The 21,680-nt window shown below is 42.3% G+C and overlaps 1 protein-coding gene and 2 non-coding genes across 3 annotated transcripts; all 3 read right to left on the reverse strand.

Moving 5' to 3' along the window:
• Positions 1 to 5,899: 5,899 nt before the first annotated feature.
• Positions 5,900 to 15,741, reverse strand: LOC128666654 (40S ribosomal protein SA). The gene is made up of 8 exons (XM_053721371.1): positions 15,594 to 15,741; positions 11,216 to 11,383; positions 10,069 to 10,187; positions 9,493 to 9,738; positions 6,906 to 7,034; positions 6,366 to 6,522; positions 6,250 to 6,285; positions 5,900 to 6,045 (listed from the first exon to the last, which is right to left on the reverse strand). Exons 2-8 carry the CDS (start codon positions 11,346 to 11,348, stop codon positions 5,945 to 5,947), a joined length of 921 nt encoding a protein of 306 aa, XP_053577346.1. The 5' UTR covers positions 11,349 to 11,383; positions 15,594 to 15,741; the 3' UTR covers positions 5,900 to 5,944.
• LOC128637112 (small nucleolar RNA SNORA62/SNORA6 family) lies at positions 9,880 to 10,033 on the reverse strand. The gene has a single exon (XR_008398977.1). It is a non-coding gene; the product is annotated as a small nucleolar RNA SNORA62/SNORA6 family (small nucleolar RNA).
• Positions 11,000 to 11,140, reverse strand: LOC128637113 (small nucleolar RNA SNORA62/SNORA6 family). The gene has a single exon (XR_008398978.1). It is a non-coding gene; the product is annotated as a small nucleolar RNA SNORA62/SNORA6 family (small nucleolar RNA).
• Positions 15,742 to 21,680: the final 5,939 nt, after the last annotated feature.

Raw genomic sequence — 21,680 nt, forward strand, 5'->3', positions numbered from 1 at the left:
TGCCTGAGCATGATCAATTGCAGAGGCCTGAGATGAAAAAGAGCAAACGGAACGATGTCCATTGCCGCCACCATCAATCCGATTACCTCCATGCACTGAGCCACCGACGGACAAGGATTGGACTGAATGGTTCAACATGTATTCAGAATTTTTAACTTTCTGACTTACGTCAGAAACATTTTCATTGAAATAGAGTCTATTAGAGTTCCCAGAAAGGGCACTCTTGTCTGAGGAATTAAACTCTTTCCCAGGTTTACCTTCCACCCGTGGGTTCTTAGGAAGGAAAGTAAGTCGGTATGGGACCTTGTCAGTTGAAATGTTGATGCCTGGATCTGTATATCGTCCAGATAAGGCGCCACTGTGATGCCCCTCGGCCTTAGAACCGCCAATAAAGACCCCAAAACTTTTGTGAAAATTCTGGGCGCCGTGGCCAGACCGAAAGGTAGAGCCACAAACTGAAAATGTTGGTCCAGAAAGGTAAACCTCATGAACTTGTGATGATCTCTGTGGATAGGAACATGAAGATATGCATCCTTTACATCCACTGTTGTCATAAATTGACCCTCCAGGATCAATGGAAGGATGTTACGAATAGTTTCCATCTTGAAAGATGGAACTCTCAGACCTATCTTAGATCTCAAAAGTCTAAACAAGTTTCTCAAAGTTCCCTCTTGTTTGGGAACTACAGATTTGAATAAAACCCCTGACCCTGTTCCAGAACGGGACAGATTACCCCCATGGAGGAGAGGTCTCTTACACAATATAAGAACGCCTCTTTTTTTTATCTGGTCTACAGATAATCGTGAAAGAAGAAACCTTCCTCTGGGGGAAGTGTTTCTGAATTCCAGTTGGTATCCCTGAGACACTATATCTATTGCCCAGGGATCCTGAACATCTCTCATCCAAGCCTGGATGAAGAAAGACAGTCTGCCCCCTACCAGATCCGGTCCCGGATAGGGGGCCAACCCTTTATGCTGACTTGGGAGCAACAGCAGGCTTCTTGGACTGTTTACCCTTGTCCCAAGACTGGTTAGGTCTCCAGGTAGACTTGGTTTGCGAATAGTTACCTTCCTGTTTAGAGGAAGAAGGGAGGATTCCCTTGAAGTTTCGAAAGGAACGAAAATTGCTCTGTCGACCCCTCTGTTTGGATTTCTTATCCTGAGGGAGATGAACCTTGCCTCCCGTGATGTCAGAAATAATTTCCTTCAAGTCAGGTACGAACAGGGTCTTCTCCTTGTAAGGAATAGCTAAAAGCTTAGACTTTGATGACACATTCGCAGACCAAAGATTTCAACCATAAGGCTCTGCGTGCTAAGATGGAAAACCCCAAACTCTTAGCCGTCAATTTGGTAATCTGCAGAGAAGCGTCTAATAAATAAATTCACTAATTTAAGAGCTTTAATCCTATCTTGTATCTCTACTAAAGAAGTCTCAGTTTTAAGAGATTCTTCCAGAGCATCAAACCAATAAGCAGCCGCACTTTTAAACCGTAACAATGCAGACTGCCGGTTGTAATAGCAACCTTTGATGAACATAGATTTTCTTCAGGAAACCCTCTAATTTCTTATCCATAGGGTCTTTGAAAGCACAACTCTCCTCGATAGGAATGGAAGTTCATTTAGCCGAGGTGGAAATGGCTCCTTCCACCTTAGGGACCGTCTGCCAAGAGTCCCTAATAGCATCAGCTATAGGGTACATTTTCTTGAAAACGGGAGGCGAGAAGGGGATACCTGGTCTCTCCCATTCTTTCACAATAATCTCAGACGTTCTCTTAGGAACTGGAAAAACATCAGAATAAGAAGGAACTTCTAGATATCTGTCCAACTTACTCAATTTCTCTGGAGGAACAACAATTGAATCAGTCGTCCAGAGTCACCAAAACCTCCCTCAATAACAGGCGGAGGTGTTCAAGTTTAAACCTGAAGGAAACCATTTCTTAATCTGTCAGTGGTAAGACACTTCCTGAATCAGAAAGTTCACCTTCGGATAGGACCTCCATACCCTCCAATTCAGAGCTCTGTGAGGGTATATCTGAGATTGCCATCAAAGCATCAGACGCTGTATTAACCACGTGGACTTCCTTCTGCGTTTGCCTTGAAATACGGGAAAGGCAGACAACGCCTCAGAAAGTGTGGATGACAACGGACGCTATGTCCTTTAAAGTAATTGAAGCAGAGGCCGCAGGGGTACTTGGCTCCGCTTGAACGGGCGTTAAAGGCTGCGACGCTTGGGGAGAAAGTTGCGGCATACTCTGAATCTCATCAATAGAACCCTGAGAACATCCACATTTGTCAATTTTTTATCAAGAAAAATTTGTTTTCTAAACTGTAATGCCCTCTCAATGCAAGAGGGACAAAAGGTTACAGGCCCAATTTACAGGGGGTTCCACATTGGCATTCAAACACATGGAACATGTACTGTTTAGAAAATCTTCCATGATAAAAGATAAAGCAAAAACAAATCTTGGTCGTGGCCCTTTAAAAATACAATCTGGTCATTTATAAAATCAGAAACAATTTAAAGGGACAGTTTACTCAAAAATTTTCTCCCCTTTAATTTGTTCCCAGTGATCCACTTTACCTGCTGGAGTGTATTAAATTGTTTACAAGTAGCTCCTTTACCCTTTTATTGGCATTTGAAATTGTTGATTTAGCATGTGGTATCCCCACCTATTCTGAAAGTTTGTGGCCGCGCGTACCAGCTATAGATAAGCTTTGTAAACACAGCCAGTAGAAGAAATTTCACTCCCAGTGCGATATAGCAGAGATAAGGTAATAAAATGTTGATTTTCCATTGTTCTCTCAAAGTACTGGTGATTGTTTTAAGTACCGATATAAGATAAAGAAGCAGGTATACAGTATTTGCACAATGTGATAAAGTAATGAGATCGGATTATACCTACAAGCTCAACCCATTTTATTAGGTTGTGGCTTCAAAACACAAAATCAGAGCTTTAATATACACAAATAAGCCTTAAAATGCTAATTTTCATAAATTTTTTACTCTGCAGTTGGTAAAAAAAAGCAATTGTAAACACATTAAGGGAAAAACTATTTTACAGTATACTGTCCCTTTTATGTAAAAGTCCTAATATGAATGCTGTCTGTTACAACCCTCTGAAACAGTATACGGTGCCTTTAAAATATAACAGTCCTTAGTGAACACTCTGCTGCCTGTTGTAAACTTCGGCCAGATGTCGGGAACAACCATGCGGTCTTATCCGGAGTAGTCAAACAACTGCGCAGCTTCCCCTGAAGCACGCAAAGTAAAACCCTGCCCTTCATGGCCGTCAAAGGAAAATCTGTAATTTCCCTGTCTAAGCAAACTAAGACTGCGTTCAAAACAAGCAGCCCAATAAAATAAGTACTAAAAATGTAAATACACACAGCCCTAAATCAGTCTTAAGAATCAGAGCTCCGCTAATAGGAATCCCCAGCATCTTGCCCAAAGCACCACCACACAAATAAAATCGTCACAGTAGGAGCCTTTGATAATTATAGTCCTTCGTCGTGACTCAGTCCCACCACCTCTTTCTCAGTCCCTGAAAGTTAAGTGGCTTTGATTATTTCCCACCTAAAAGACAAGGGATAAATACAACCGTTTGAGTTAAGGGATGTCCCAGAAAGTAAAGAGCTGCACATACCTCTATGCTGAGCGACAGCATGACTGGTCCCACACGATCAAGAGGTCCTTTTCTCCTCCTGTAATTCTGTGGAGACATACAGGGTCTTGGTTAATATCTGCTAAGACCATCATCTGCAGGGCAGCACTCAGTATGGAAGGTGCAGAGAGAATTTGAATCCCACCAGTTCCCATTGCTTTAAAGCCACCTGTAGCTCTACTCTAGAGGCTGACAATGAATATGGCTACAACCTGAAATAAAATAGCACTCACTGGTACCATTTTAAAAATAAACTCGATTGAACTCATCGTATCTTTAAAAAGAAAGCCAAACTATCCTCTAAGGGAATAGTAGTTCTAAGCTGTAAACTACAAATAGGAGATGGAGAAAGGAGGACTATGGATTTTCCCATTCCTTATGTAACCTCATCCGGTACAGGGGGGGGGAAGGTTCAAAATATTTTCCTGGACCCTCTAGATTTGACTACGCTTGTAGTTCACTTCATACTGAGCCTATTTCTTCAGACCCTGTAACACACTCCTAATCTTTCTCAGCCCCAGTGCCCAGAAAGTGCTGTCGTTAAGTCCTCTCCTTTCATCTATAGGAGGATATTGTCCCAATAATAATGTGCTCCACTTCCTGAGTTTCTTCTTTTCCCAAAATAAAAGTCGGCACTTACCTTGAAAATCTGTTCAAAAGCAGGGCCTCTCCCTCCCATAGCCCTGGGGGGGGGGGGGAAATAAGACAAGCCTGCGTAATCTTGCTTAGGCTATCAGGGTTAGGGCAGCATAAATAGATGGGAGGCGCAGTGAGAATTATGTCTCACACGTTCCCATTGCTCTAAAGCCACGAAAAGCTCTACTGAAGAGACCGATATGGACTACGGCTACACCCTAGAACAAAGTAGCACACTGGCACTACTTTAAAAAAACTCTTGATTGCAGAATCTTTTCTAACACCTCACTTTACCTCTTTCTATTACTAACGTAGACAAAGAATGACTGGAGTGGGAGGGAAGGGAGGAGCTATTTAACAGATCTGCTGTGGTGCTCTTTGCCTCCTCCTGCTGACCAGGAGGTGAATATCCCATTAGTAATGATCCGTGGACTCATCGTGTCTAGCCACCATTACTAAAGTGGACTACATGAACACAGCATCACCCCAATCCTTACGTGCAAGGAAAAGTACCCATTAAAGGATTAAACTGATTTTCTTCAGACACCATCTTTGCACACCACCTACAATGTACACTGGGGATTGGGGGAAAATACTTACAACTTTGTTCTTTGCCTCCACATGGTGGCCAAGCGTTAAATTCCCACTAGTAATTAGAATGGAATTGTGGACTCTCCATGCCATTGGAAAGAAGTTATTTTTAAATGACTATTGTTTCTGGTCACTTTATAATGGCTGCAAAGCTCTGCCCACTGATGACATGATCTGGGCTGCATTAAAGGCATCACTAGTTAAAAACTAGACTCAGTAATTGGATTTAACAGACTGTCAATGCTATTCAGCAAAGTGCATAGATGCAAACCAAGTCGTGATGTCATCATTGGACGGAGCTTGGCAGACATTTCATTATGTTGTCCTGATTTTAGGAAAACCACATGTCTAGGTTTCCAATCATTTATAGCAACTAGAGAAATACTACAGAGGAGGAATTACTGGTTTAAATTGGTAAGCTAAATTAACGGTCACCCAATTATGAACTACTACACAAAGGTAAATATTTGTAGAATTTAGACACCCCAGGGTAATTATCAGGTATCTGATTACATGACAGTATCTGTACTAGATAGGCACCAGCAGCTAATCACAAAAGTCCAGTGGCTGACTGTCACACTGCTATCTAATTAGCAGACAGTGGTTGTACTAGATAAGCCCCAGCAGCTAATTACAACTAAGTTCAGAAGCTGACGGATTACATGACTGGTTGTACTAGATGGATACCAGCAGCTTATCACAGTATGGTACAGTAGCATCAGTATGCATGTGAGAGGTTTGATGGTATAATGACCGACCTCCCTCCATATGTGTTGCAGAGAAAAAAGCAGCAGGTACTCCTGCGTTTGTCAGGGACTTTCTACATCACAAGCAATAAAACGGTGTGTTCCACTTGACCAAACACATGTAACCTGATTGTTTAGTTAACTGTCTTTTGTACAAGACAAACCTTTAACCCAAGTGCTATAAAACACACATCCCTTTGAAACACAAGTGTCTTGTTAATGATTTAATGGTGGAAAACTTCCAGTAAATGACCACCAGACAATATTCTGAAAAATATTTATTTTCCTCTGACATGAGACCCAGGTGCACTCAAGGCCAATCAGCAGCTGCTCCAGCCCATTCCGATGCTTGTGCTGTGGGGGCAGCAGACCAGTCGTCAGTGCTTGCTGGCTGTGAGCTCCAGTCTTCAGCTAAAGAGAGAAGGTGGTTAGATAACATGGCCAAGAACAGGTAAGATACAGAGCAGGGTAATTGAAGTGCAGTAGTAAGTTCTATGCAAGACCCCCAACAGGACAGGGTAAGGACCCCCCCCAAGCAGGACAGGGTGAGGCGCCACTTCACAAGCACCAATGGTGAAGAGGCCCACGGATATTAGAGCCCAGAGGGGAACTTACCTGGAGCTTTTGGTGCTGCCTGGATATCCGTGCGCTCTGGAAGAGGAAACAAGCTGATAAGTGACAAGTGATTACACAGACACTAGTGGCACAGACAGCTTTATACAACTGCTCACCTGCAAACTGCTGGATGGGCACTGATGGCACCTGAACACCCTCGGACCAGTCTGCAACCTCAGGCTGAGGGAAGTCTGGCACTGGTGCAGTCCACTCACCCTGGTACTCCTCCTTGGTGGTAGCTTTCTCAGCTGCTGCCTGCTCCTCCTTCTCAATCTATAGCAAAAAAAGGAGAAAAGGAGAAGGATAGTCATAGGTCTGCGTGCTGATTGGTCTGTCTGATCTTGCACACCACTGCCAGCTGTGGTACCAAAGCGGTATACTAAATTGCTACAGACCTGTCAGTGTACGCAGCGCTGCACAGTGTGGGCTCATGGGTGACTGATGCATAAGTATCTGTCACACAGTGCTGTGTACACAGGCAAGTCTGCAGAAACATATGCCTCATTTTAACCCTTATGCACACATGCAGAGCTGCCAGTGTATGTGGTACTGTGAGACAGATACATCTTACTCTAACCCCTGGTTAAACACATTAAATCACATCTGTAAATTGCCAGATTGACAAGGCCTGCTAGCTTTGCCAGCAAGTTACTCACCTCCTCTGGGTCACGGTAAAAGTAAAGATCAGGCATGACCTCCCAGGGATGTTCACGTGAGATTGTACCTCTCATGCGCAGGACCTCACGTGCCAACATCCACCACATAAGACCCACAGAATGGGCACCCTGCAGGAGACCACAATGAGATACAGAACAAGATCCACTTGTCGCTATCCAACCAGACATTTAAACAGCCCCCACTCCCAAAGCCCAAGACAATCTGCCCACCTAACATGCAACACAAGCTCACGTGTTCTTTCAACACGCTACATGACAGTAGCAGGAAAGCGAATACACATATTTTACAGAAAAATAAAGGTCTATATTTCAGTAATGAAACATTTTAAATATTATTAAAATGTCATCAAGTTTAATGGTCCTTTAAAGGGACAGTCAGGTCCTAAACAAACTCATTCAGATAGGGCAGTAATTTTAAACAATTTTCCAAATTACTTCTATCATCAATTTTGCTTTGTTCTCTTGGTACTCTTAGTTGAAAGCTAAATCTAGGAGGTTCATATGCTAATTTGTAAGAACGTGAAGGCCACCTCTTAGCTCAGGGATTTGAGTTTTACCACTAGAGGGTGTTATCTTTATAAAACACATGAACTAACACTGCTCATGGAGTTCCTAGGAGCCAGCACTGATTGCGCCCTATTTCAGTTCCCTTGACAGATTTGCATTTTAGCCAGTTTGCTTAAAGTTAGATACAAGGTAATCAGAGGTAAAAAAGAAAAATTTGAAAGTTGATAAAAATGACGTCCTATATGAATGAGTTTAATTTTGACTAGACTGTCCCTTTAATAAAACTGTTTGTTATGCAAAACTGGGGAATGGGTAATAAAGGGATTATCTATATTTTAAAACAAAATATTCTGGTGTAGGTTGTCCCTTTAAAAAGGGATACTAAACCCAATTTTTTTTTTTTTAATGATTCAGATAGATCAGCAACTTTTAAATGTATTCCTATTATACATTTTCCTTTGTTCTCTTGCTATCTTTATTTAAAAAGCAGATGTAAAGCTTAAGAGCCAGCCCATTTTTGGTTGAGAACCTGGATTATGCTTGCTTATTGGTTTGCTGACTGTAGTCCCAAATAAAGCAAGTGCTATCCATGGTGCCTAACCTAAAAATGGGCTGGCTCCCAAGCTTTAAATTCCTGCTTTTTAAATAAAGATGGCAAAAGAATGAATAAAAATTGATAGGAGTAAATTAGAATTTTGCTGCTCTGAATCAAGAAAAAAAAAAAAAAAAAGTCTGCTTTGTATCCCTTTAAGCCAGCGTTCTTCTTTGTCTAGACTCTAAACTAGATAGAAGTTTGTCGTATCATTCTTAGTATAGTTTGTTGAAGCAGCAGCAATGCACTACTGGGAGCTAGGTGATCACTTTAAGTGAGCCAAAGATGTGCGCAGCCCCCAGTAGTGCATTTCTGGTACTGAGCCGACCAGAGAACACAAAGCTAAATAGAAGTAAAACAGAATCATTAGTGTTACTATACTGTCCTTTTAAACACTGATAGTAAATATACGTTACATTAATACTGCTCCTTTGCCAGTATTTTAATTCTAACCAGAGACATCTCACCTGCACACTATTCACAGGGGAAGCTGGTAACTCATGTTCCTTTAGATTAAAGGGACATTGTACACTAGATTTTTCTTTGCATACATGTTTTTGTAGAGGATACATTTATATAGCCTATCTGGGAGTGTTTTTGTAACTTTATAGTTTTGCTCCTAACTAAGCTCCAAAGTATCAGATGTAGACTGAAGACTACAGATTTCTGCTTGCGTGTGTAATGGTTCTTTGTATGCAGGGGGTCTGCTCTTCCTGCTTTCTCCTCAGCCCCTTTCACTGGCTGTCCCAGCCTAACATCGGTGCTAAACTGGGAGATTTCAATAGGTTTTATACTGGATGTTTATCTCAGTATCTGTGCATATTCTTTATACGACTGTTACATGCAGTTATAAGAATTTGCTTAAAGGGATACTAACCCCTCATTTTTTCTCTCATGATTCAGATATAGCATGCAATTTTAAGCAACTTTCTAATTTACTCCTATTATCAATTTCTTTGTGCTCATGTTATCTTGATTTGAAAAATCAGTAATAAAAGGTTAGGAGCAGGCCCATTTTTTAGTTCAGCACTTTGGTAGAGCTGCTGATTGGTTTGCTACATTTAGCCACAAATCAGCAAGTGCTACCCATGTGCTGAACAAAAAATGGTCTGGCTCTAAAGCTTACAGTACTGCTTTTTCAAATCAAGATAGCATGAGAACAAAGAAAAATTGATAATAGGAGTAAATTAGAAAGGTGCTTAAAATCTCATGCTCTATCTGAATCATGAAAGAAATAAAAATTGGGTTTAGTATCCCTTTAACACTGCCCCTGTCATTAAGTGTAGGATACAGATGTCCGGGAGCTGCATTGCCAGCTTAAACAGCTCTATAAAGAGGATTTGCTGGGAGAGAACGATCTACGGCCAAAGACCATCAGAAACACAAATTATCAGAAACTACCCACATCATGCGGTTCCAGCACACTCGCCCCAGTCACACTTTGGTGTACACCCCAATTCCACACACCTTGTTGTTACAGGGGATGGCGATATCCACATAGCGCAGCGGAGAGTCCGTGTTGCACAAGGCGATGGTGGGGATGTTTACATAGGAAGCCTCTGTGAGTGGCTGATGGTCAGCACGGGGGTCTGTCACTACAAGCAGCCGTGGCTCACGGAAGGCAGCCTGGATCTGGTTAGTGAAGGTACCAGGGGTGAAGCGCCCAGCGATCGGGGTGGCTCCACAAGCAGAGGCAAATTTCAGCACAGCACGCTAAAGAAAGCACATATAATCAGAAACTTACGTTAGGCGTCATGCAGGAACAAGGAGAGTCCGGCTTATGTCACAGCTCCTCAGCTGTCACTGCTTACACAATTTACACATTGCAATAAAGTCCCTAACAGACATAAGTAGGACTGTGGCAGCGATCACTATCAAACCCCGGTCATAGAGCTGGAGGCTCTGACGGTGTTAGCGAAAATCCTGCCGTGTTACTGTCGCACACTTCCGACACTCAGGAGTTCAGCAGCCATGACGGCCTCAGCTCTGAGCTTTAATAGTGTGCACACCCTACGTCACATCAGAAAAGCAAAAAGACCTTACCTGCCCGGTGTTCCTGGAGGAGATAACACAAACATCAGCTGGGTTTTCAATGGCCACAATTGCACGGGCTGCAAGCAACAGCTTCTCCCATGTGCGTTTCAGGTTGATTATGTAGATGCCTGAAAAGTCAGTATGTAGTGTTAAACAGCAAATCGCATACACACGAAACACTAGTTATATAAACACCCCCTAATATAAGGTGCATTATGTCCCAAATGGCTGCTTAACTAAAGCTTATGCCATGACTTCAGCAGGAATACTGAGGTACTGCAGAAGTGATACACATAAGCCTACATACAACATCAAATGCCAGAATTCTAGCCCCCTGGTTTATCCCCGACAGTACACAGCACTATAATCCAGATATAAAAAAAATATTTCATATATTAAAATCTTAATTAATTTTAGTCCTGTCCAAGTGTGGCAGGTGCAGACTGCACTATAGGGCCCCAGATTTAAAGGGACACTACATCCATTTTTTTCAGTCACGATTCAGATAGAGCAGCAATTTTAAGCAACTTTCTAATTTACTCCTACCAATTTTATTCATTCTCTTGGTATCTTTTTTGAAAAAGCAGGAATGTAAATTTATGAGCCGGCACATTTTTGGTTCAGAACCTGGGTTGCACTGGCTGATTGGATGGCTTAATGTAGCCACCAAAAAGCAAGCGCTATCCAGGGTTCTGAACAGAAATGGGCCTGCTCCTAAGTTTACATTACTTTTTTCCTTTGTTCTCTTCGGTATATTTGAACAAAGTAGGAAATTAGAAAGTTGCTTAAAATTTCTGCTCTGAATCAGAAATAAAAATCGGGTTCAGTATCCCTTTAAAGCTTAGAGTGACTACATAATGCTATTTTTCTCCAGCAGCTCATGTGTTAAAGTTGGTCTGGCTTCAGTAGCAGCAACATATTAGAGGTTATGACAATGGCTACATGTGGCAGCGATTACTATCAAACTCCGCTCACAGAGCCAGAAGCTCTAACGGTGTCAGCGAAAATCCTGCCGTGTTACTGTAGCACACTTCCGACACTCGAGAGCCAACATCAGCTCCAAGTTTTAATAGTGTGCAGGTGTTCTGCTTGTGTTCCTTATTGTCACATGCATCACTGTGCTTAGCATATATAAGGAAGCTGCGCCCACTCATACCGTCACTCTTCCTCTTATAAATGTACTGCTCCATCTGAAAGTCAAGGTTGGTGCCACCCAAGTGGGTACCAGCGGCAAGGAACTTGAGGACATCTTCCTCCTTCATCTGCAGGACATCAAGACCTCCGGACATTGTGAGTTACCCCTGTGAAAGCTACGATGGGGAACCTGCCATAAAAACAAATTGTCACAATGCTAGCCTACACAGCCCATGTATAAAGTGTGATGTCGCCGTGGGGTACAATGCTAGCCTACACAGCCCATGTATAAAGTGTGATGTCGCCGTGGGGTACAATGCTAGCCTACACAGCCCATGTATAAAGTGTGATGTCCCCGTGGGGTACAATGCTAGCCTACACAGCCCAGGTATAAAGTGCGATGTCGCCGTGGGGTACAATGCTAGCCTACACAGCCCATGTATAAAGTGTGATGTCGCCGTGGGGTTCAACGCTAGCCTACACAGCCCAGGTATAAAGTGTGATGTCCCCGTGGGGTTCAATGCTAGCCTACACAGCCCATGTATAAAGTGTGATGTCGCCGTGGGGTACAACGCTAGCCTACACAGCCCATGTATAAAGTGTGATGTCGCCGTGGGGTAAAATGCTAGCCTACACAGCCCATGTATAAAGTGTGATGTCGCCGTGGGGTACAACGCTAGCCTACACAGCCCATGTATAAAGTGTGATGTCGCTGTGGGGTACAACGCTAGCCTACACAGCCCATGTATAAAGTGTGATGTCCCTCTGGGGTACAATGCTAGCCTACACAGCCCAGGTATAAAGTGTGATGTCCCTCTGGGGTACAATGCTAGCCTACACAGCCCAGCTTATTCAGCTCCCCAGAGGCAACACTGCATGTTTAGGGGATATGAAGCTCAAATTGTTTTTCGCATGATTCAGACAGAGCAGCAATTTTAAGCAACTTTATAATTTACTATTTTTCTTCGTTCCTTAAAAAGGACCTGCCACAGTGGATTTGCATAATCAATAAATGCAAGATAGCAAGACAATGCAATAGCACTTAGTCTGAACTTCAAATGAGTAGATTGTTTTAAAAGAAATTTCAGTTATATATATTTCCACTCCCCTTGTACCATGTGATATCAGCCAATCACAACTGCATATATGTATAGTCTGAATTCTTGCACATGCTCAGTAGGAGCTGGTGACTCAAATTGTAAAATATAAAAGACTGCACATTTTTTTTAATGGAAGTAAATTGGAAAGTTGTTTAAAATTACTGCTGTATCTGAATCATGAAAGTTTAATTTAACCCAAGTATCCCTTTAAGTTTACTATTTCAACTCCCCCTGTACCATGTGACAGCCATCAGCCAATCACAAATGCATATACACTTATGTGAATTCTTGCACATGCTCAGTAGGAGCTGGTGACTCAGTTCAAATATAAAAAGACTGCTTTTTTTTAATAGAAGAAAATTGGAAAGTTGATTAAAATTGCATGTTCTCTGAATAATCATTTCTGGTTCAGCACCTTGGTAGCTAAATGTAGCTGGCTCCTAAGCTTTACATTCCTGTTTGTCATTTACTTTTATCAATTTTACTTCTTTGTATCCTTATTTTGAAAAAGTTGCTTTAAAACTGCTGCTCTGAATCATGAAAGAAAAACAAACATTGGGTTACCCTTTAATAGCAGGGTGGTTACAGTAAGCAGAATTTAAACCATAGCAGCGTTGTCTGAGCCAATCACAGTCTCAGGAGCCAGAGGGTTAATAACCTACAGACCGTAGAGCCTTGGGGTGTATAAGAAAGTACAGTGCCAGCTGTGACTAGAACTGAGGGGAACCAGTAGCATAACAGTGCCCTACATGTGACGTACGGCTCATGGGTGACACTGACTACTTTATGATGCCCAGCTATATGTATAAAGGGCCCCTTAAAGCAGGCACACCATGCCCAGTGATACCCAGCTGTATGTGTAGTGCTGTGCTAGAGAGCAGTATACAGTCTTATAGCTGGCACACCATGCCCAGTGATACCCAGCTGTATGTGTAGTGCTGTGCTAGAGAGCAGTATACAGTCTTATAGCTGGCACACCATGCCCAGTGATACCCAGCTGTATATGTAGTGCTGTGCTAGAGAGCAGTATACAGTCTTATAGCTGGCACACCATGCCCAGTAATACCCAGCTGTATGTGTAGTGCTGTGCTAGAGAGCAGTATACAGTCTTATAGCTGGCACACCATGCCCAGTGATACCCAGCTGTATGTGTAGTGCTGTGCTAGAGAGCAGTATACAGTCTTATAGCTGGCACACCATGCCCAGTGATACCCAGCTGTATATGTAGTGCTGTGCTAGAGAGCAGTATACAGTCTTATAGCTGGCACACCATGCCCAGTGATACCCAGCTGTATGTGTAGTGCTGTGCTAGAGAGCAGTATACAGTCTTATAGCTGGCACACCATGCCCAGTGATACCCAGCTGTATGTGTAGTGCTGTGCTAGAGAGCAGTATACAGTCTTATAGCTGGCACACCATGCCCAGTGATACCCAGCTGTATGTGTAGTGCTGTGCTAGAGAGCAGTATACAGTCTTATAGCTGGCACACCATGCCCAGTGATACCCAGCTGTATGTGTAGTGCTGTGCTAGAGAGCAGTATACAGTCTTATAGCTGGCACACCATGCTCAGTGATACCCAGCTGTATGTATAGTGCTGAGCTAGAGAGCAGTATACAGTCTTATAGCTGGCACACCATGCTCAGTGATACCCAGCTGTATGTGTAGGGCTGAGCTAGAGAGCAGTATACAGTCTTATAGCTGGCACACCATGCCCAGTAATACCCAGCTGTATGTGTAGTGCTGTGCTAGAGAGCAGTATACAGTCTTATAGCTGGCACACCATGCCCAGTAATACCCAGCTGTATGTGTAGTGCTGTGCTAGAGAGCAGTATACGGTCTTATAGCTGGCACACCATGCCCAGTAATACCCAGCTGTATGTGTAGTGCTGAGCTAGAGAGCAGTATACGGTCTTATAGCTGGCACACCATGCCCAGTGATACCCAGCTGTATGTGTAGTGCTGTGCTAGAGAGCAGTATACGGTCTTATAGCTGGCACACCATGCCCAGTAATACCCAGCTGTATGTGTAGTGCTGAGCTAGAGAGCAGTATACGGTCTTATAGCTGGCACACCATGCCCAGTAATACCCAGCTGTATATGTAGTGCTGTGCTAGAGAGCAGTATACAGTCTTATAGCTGGCACACCATGCCCAGTGATACCCAGCTGTATGTGTAGTGCTGTGCTAGAGAGCAGTATACAGTCTTATAGCTGGCACACCATGCCCAGTGATACCCAGCTGTATGTGTAGTGCTGTGCTAGAGAGCAGTATACAGTCTTATAGCTGGCACACCATGCCCAGTAATACCCAGCTGTATATGTAGTGCTGTGCTAGAGAGCAGTATACAGTCTTATAGCTGGCACACCATGCCCAGTAATACCCAGCTGTATGTGTAGTGCTGAGCTAGAGAGCAGTATACGGTCTTATAGCTGGCACACCATGCCCAGTAATACCCAGCTGTATATGTAGTGCTGTGCTAGAGAGCAGTATACAGTCTTATAGCTGGCACACCATGCCCAGTGATACCCAGCTGTATGTGTAGTGCTGTGCTAGAGAGCAGTCTACAGTCTTATAGCTGGCACACCATGCCCAGTGATACCCAGCTGTATGTGTAGTGCTGTGCTAGAGAGCAGTATACAGTCTTATAGCTGGCACACCATGCCCAGTAATACCCAGCTGTATGTGTAGGGCTGAGCTAGAGAGCAGTATACAGTCTTATAGCTGGCACACCATGCCCAGTGATACCCAGCTGTATGTGTAGTGCTGTGCTAGAGAGCAGTATACAGTCTTATAGCTGGCACACCATGCCCAGTGATACCCAGCTGTATGTGTAGTGCTGTGCTAGAGAGCAGTATACAGTCTTATAGCTGGCACACCATGCCCAGTGATACCCAGCTGTATGTGTAGTGCTGTGCTAGAGAGCAGTATACAGTCTTATAGCTGGCACACCATGCCCAGTAATACCCAGCTGTATATGTAGTGCTGTGCTAGAGAGCAGTATACAGTCTTATAGCTGGCACACCATGCCCAGTAATACCCAGCTGTATGTGTAGTGCTGTGCTAGAGAGCAGTATACAGTCTTATAGCTGGCACACCATGCCCAGTAATACCCAGCTGTATGTGTAGTGCTGTGCTAGAGAGCAGTCTACAGTCTTATAGCTGGCACACCATGCCCAGTGATACCCAGCTGTATGTGTATAGGTAGTACTGTGCTAGAGAGCAGATTACGGCCCATGAGTGCGGTAAAGTGACCCCAGTAGACAACAGAACATGCGGCGGATAACAAGGCGCTAAACTCACGAGAAGACAAAGCCGTGTGGAGATCCTCCTGCGCAGCTGGAGTAAAAGAGAAAGAATAGGCCGCAGTGACGTCTATATATACTGAGTGTGCCGGCCAATCACAAACCGCCTAGCAAATACCCAATCACAGCTAAACCGTGACAGCAGACACGCTGATACGCCAGTAGAAGTCACATGGACTTGGTCTAGTTACGTATACAGGTCGCGTTTGGAGAAGGGTCTATCTGCAGCAAAGTAGTCTGTCTGCAGACTGGAGCTCCACTCTAGACAGGAAACATGTGACCTCCACTGACTCTAGACAGGAAACACTCCACTCAAAGCTTTTTTTTTTCTTTGCCTTTTTTTTTTTTTTTAAATCAACTTTAATGTAACAAACAACTTATAGACAATCATTCTGAAAACAATAAACAAAACATTTTGTAGGTTTCTTGTTCTTGAAGGGCCAGTAAACCTAAAAAATAATGTTATATAATTCTGCACATAATTTACTCCTATTATAAAATTTTCTTCATTCTCTTGGTATCTTTATTTGAAATGCAAGAATGTAAGTTTAGATGCCGGCCCATTTTTGGTGAACAACCTGGGTTGTCCTTGCTGATTGGTGGATAAATTCATCCACCAATAAAAAAGTGCTGTCCAGAGTACTGAACCCCAAAAAAGCTTAGATGCTTTCTTTTTCAAATAAAGATAGCAAGAGAACGATGACAAATTGATAATAGGAGTAAGTTAGAAAGTTACTTAAAATTGCATGCTCTTTCTGAATTACAAAATAAAAAATTGGGGTTCAGTGTCCCTTTAATAAAACTTTGCAGGCAATATTATGTTATACAAATCAAGCACTAATATAATGTTATATAATTCTGCACTATGTGCAGAAGCAGCAGAATTATATAACATTACTTTTTAGGTTTACTGGCCCTTTAATGTTCATTCACAGTGTTTTATGCTGATTGTCATTTATAAGGTAATCACTGTGACTGTCATTTATAAAGTAATCACTGTGACTGTCATTTATAAGTTAACCACTGTGACTGTCACTTATAAGGTAATCACTGTGACTGTCATTTTTAAGGTAACCACTGTGACTGTCACTTATAAGTTAACCACTGTGACTGTCACTTATAAGGTAATCACTGTGATTGTCATTTCTAAGATAACCACTGTGACTGTCACTTATAAGGTAATCACTGTGTCATTTATAAGGTAACCACTGTGACTGTCACTTATAAGGTAATCACTGTGACTGTCATTTTTAAGGTAACCACTGTGACTGTCACTTATAAGTTTACCACTGTGATTGTCATTTATAAGGTAATCACTGTGACTGTCATTTATAAGGTACTCGCTGTGTGTCATTTATAAGGTAATCACTGTGACTGTCATTTATAAGGTAACCACTGTGATTGTCATTTATAAGGTAACCACTGTGACTGTCACTTATAAGTTAACCACTGTGACTGTCACTTATAAGGTAATCACTGTGAGTGTCATTTATAAGGTAATCACTGTGACTGTCATTTTTAAGGTAACCACTGTGACTGTCACTTATAAGTTAACCACTGTGACTGTCACTTATAAGGTAATCACTGTGATTGTCATTTATAAGGTAATCACTGTGACTGTCACTTATAAGTTAACCACTGTGACTGTCACTTATAAGGTAATCACTGTGATTGTCATTTATAAGGTAATCACTGTGACTGTCACTTATAAGGTAATCACTGTGATTGTCATTTATAAGGTAATCACTGTGACTGTCATTTATAAGGTAACCCCTGTGATTGTCATTTATAAAGTAATCACTGTGACTGTCATTTATAAGGTAACCCCTGTGATTGTCATTTATAAAGTAATCACTGTGACTGTCATTTATAAGGTAACCACTGTGACTGTCATTTATTAGGTAATCACTGTGACTGTCATTTATAAGGTAATCACTGTGACTGTCACTTATACACTGTGACTGTCATTTATAAGGTAATCACTGTGAATGAACATTAAGAAAAAGAAAGCTGCACAATTTACAAGGCTGAAGTTGTCTTCTTATTTAGTCAGCTTCTTATTCTGCAACTGATTACAATTTGTAGAATAAAGATATCTATAGTTATTTGTATTTTAAATAAAATAATACACTTTCCAAAAACCTAAACAAAATTACATTTTATAAAAAAAAATTATCTTATATTGCAATAAACAGATGGCAAAAATGGCACAATTTTTGAGTAACTGATATTTTAAATGGGTTAAAATCCTGTGGGCCACTCATTTATATGTGAATATATACAGGGCGTGAGCCCCATCATACAACAGACGTTAACAGCCTGGCCCAACACTCTTTATGGCAAATAAATTGGTGACAACCTTGACACTTCATATATTTTGTAATCCCCAAAAAAAGAAAACCCCTATTTGGCACACACTTAAACACATAGGTAGATCCGCAGAAAGGGAGCAAAAAAGAAAATTTATGCTTACCTGATAAATTTGTTTCTTTTTAGACACGATGAGTCCACTGATTTCATCCTTACTTGTGGGATTACGCCTCCTGGTCAGCAGGAGGAGGCAAAGAGAACCACTGCAGAGCTGTAAATATAGCTCCTCCCTTCCCTCCCACTCCAGTCATTCGACCGAAGTTAGGAAGAGAAAGGAAAAGCCAAGGTTCAGAGGTGTCTGAAGTTTAACAAAAAAAATAATAACCTGTCTCATAGAACAGGGCAGGCCGTGGACTCATCGTGTCTAAAAAGAAACAAATTTATCAGGTAAGTATACATTTTCTTTTCTTTTTAAAGACACAATGAGTCCACGGATTTCATCCTTACTTGTGGGATACAATACTAAAGCTATAGTACACGGATGAAAAGGGAGGGACAAGACAGGGAACCTAAACGGAAGGCACCACTGCTTGAAGAACCTTTCTCCCAAAAACAGCCTCAGCCGAGGCAAAGGTATCAAAATTGTAAATTTTAGAAAAAATGTGAAGAGAGAACCAAGTTGCAGCCTTGCAAACCAGTTCAACAGAAGCATCATTGTTGAATGCCCATGAGGAAGCAACAGCCCTAGTGGAATGAGCTGTAATTCCTTCAGGAGGCTGCTGTCCAGCAGACTCATATGCAAACCAGATGATACTCTTCAGCCAAAAAAAAAGAGAGGCAGCCGTATCTTTCTGACCCCTATTTTTCCCTGAAAAAAAGACAAACAAAGAAGATGATTGACGAAAACCGTCAAGTAGAACCTTAAAGCACGGACTATGTCTAAATTGTGTAGCAGGCATTCCTTCTAAGAAGAAGGATTAGGACACAAGGAAGGAACAAAAATCTTCTGATTAATGTTCTTGTCTGAAACAACTTTAGAAAGAAAACCAAGTTTAGTACGTAAAACCACCTTATCTGATTGAAAAATAAGGTAAGGAGAATTATATAGTAATGCTGAAAGCTCAGACACTCTTCTAGCAGAAGAAATGGCATCAAGAAACAAAACTTTCCAAGATAACAACCCAATATCTATGGAATGCATAGGTTCAAACGGAGCCCCTAGAAGAACTTTATTCAAACTCCAAGGAGGAGCAATCGGTTTAAACACAGGTCTGATTCTAGTCAAAACCTGACAAAAAGATTGAATATCTGGTACATCTGCCAGACGCTTGCACAACAAATGGATAAGGCAGAAATCTGCCCCTTTAGGGAACACGCTGAGAAACCCTTCTCCAATCCTTCTGGGAGAAAAGACAAAATCCTGGGAATCCTAACTCCACTCCATGAGTATCCTATGGATTCACACCAAAAAAGGTATATGCGCCATATCCTATGGCAAATTGTACTAGTTAAAGGCTTACACGCCCAAATTAAGGTATCTATGACCTAATCAGAGAACCCCCGCTTGGATGAGATTAAGCGTTCAATCACCAAGCAGTCAGTTGCAGAGAAACCAGCATCGGGTAAAGGAAGGGTCCCTGAATGAAAAGGTCCTTCCTCAATGGAAGTTTCCAAGGTGGCAGGGATGACATGACCACCAGATCGGCATACCAAATCCTGCGAGGCCACGCAGGGGTGATGAGGATCACTGATGCCCTTCTCCTGTTTGATTCGAGCAATAACTCGGGAGAGAAGAGAAAACGGGGGGAATAGATATGCTAGGCTGAAGGACCAAGGAACTGCCAAGGCACTTATCAGCTCGTCCCGGGGTCCCTGGACCTGGACCTGGACCCGTAACTCGGGAACTTGGCAATCTGACAAGATGCCATGAGATCCAACTCCGGCCTACCCCATTTGAGAATCAGGTTGGAGAATATTTCCGGAAGGAGTTCCCACTCTCCTGGATGAAAAGTCTGCTCAGAAAAACCGCCTCCCAGTTGTCCACACCTGGGATGTGGATCGCTGACAGATGGCAATAATGGGCCTGATGAATTGGGCCGAAGCCAACTGAGACCAGGCCTGAAGGGCATTAAAGATTGCCCTCAGCTCTAGGATGTTGATGGGAAGTAAAGACTGTAAATGTATTTCCCTATAATGGGAATCAAAACTGAGTCGTCAAAGTCTAAAACTGTTGCTCTAATCATTCTACTAATTCAGAGCACTTTAAAGCGCCCCAGACATCCCAAAAGACTGGTGTCCGTTGCCACAGTCACCCAGGAAAGTCTGTGAAAGCATGCCCCCAGGGATAAATGAACCAGAGACAACCACCAGAGAAGAGAGTCCCTCGTCTCCTGTTCTAGTTATTCGAGGAGACAAATCTGTATAATTTCCATTCCACTGCCTGAGCATGCTTAGCTGCAGAGGCCTGATGTGAAACCGAACAAACGGTATAATGTCCATTGCCTCCACCATCAATCCGATTACCTCCATGCACTCAGTCACTGATGGCTGAGGAGAGGACTGAAGGGTTCGACGTATTCAGAATCTTTGACTTTCTGACCTTTGTCAGAAAAATTCTCATGGATAAAGAGACAATTAGAGGTCCCAAGAAGGGAACCTTTGTCTTCAGAATTAAAGCACTATTTCTCAGAGTTACCTTCCACCCGTGAGTTCTCAGGAAGGATAGTACAATGCCGGCATGGGACCTTGTCTGTAGAAAAGATGACGGCTGGATAAGAATACTTGTCCAGATGAGGCGCTACCAAAAAGCCCCACGGTCTTAGAACTGCCAGCAGAGACCCCAGAACCTTTGCAGACCGAAAGGAAGAGCCGCAAACTGAAAATATTTGTCCAGAAAGGCAAACCTCAGGAACTTGTGATGATCTCTGTGGATAGGAACATACAGATATGTATCCATTAGATCCACTGTCGTCATAAATTGACCCTCCTGTATCAATGGAAGGATGGTACGACTAATTTCCATCCTAAAAAATGGAACTCTGAGAAACTTGTAAAGACTCTTGAGGTCTTAAGATAGGTCTAAAGGATCCCTCGTTTTTGGGAACTACAAACAGATTGGAATAAAAACCCTGCCCCTGTATAGGAACAGGACAAGTATTCCCATGGAATAGAGGTCTCTTACACAATGTAAAAACGCCCCTTTTTTATTTATTTATTTTTTGTATCTGGTCTGCAGAAAAATTTGAAAGCAAACACCTGTCCACTTTGAATCCCGGAAACACTATTTTCTATTGTCCAGGGATTCTGAACATCTCGAACCCAAGCCTGATCTCCATCAAGCCAGGTTCCAACAAAACCTTCTTATAAAGATTCATTACATTATTTTTTTTACTTAGAGCATACATCTGTCTAACAAGGTTCTAAACATAAGGCTCAGTGAGCTGGGACAGAGAAACCTGAAACCTATGCTCCCCTTTTTATAACCTTAAGGCAAAAATTTGAAATAAAGGAATTAGCCAATTTGAAAGCCTATATCCTATCCTGGATTTTATCCAGGGGAGTTTCTGACGTAATAGTATCAGACAACACATAAAACCAATATGCCGTCATACCAATGACATTAGCAAAGTACAACGCTGGCTGCCATTGTAACCCCTGGTGTACATCTCTTCTCTAATTTTTGTCCCTAGGATCTTTGAAAGACCCAACTATCTTCTAAGGGTATAGTAGTTCTCTTATCTTAAGCTGGAAACTACTCTTTCCACCCTAGGGAATG

This window comes from Bombina bombina, chromosome 7 (genome assembly GCF_027579735.1).
Source record: "Bombina bombina isolate aBomBom1 chromosome 7, aBomBom1.pri, whole genome shotgun sequence".
NCBI lineage: Eukaryota > Metazoa > Chordata > Amphibia > Anura > Bombinatoridae > Bombina > Bombina bombina.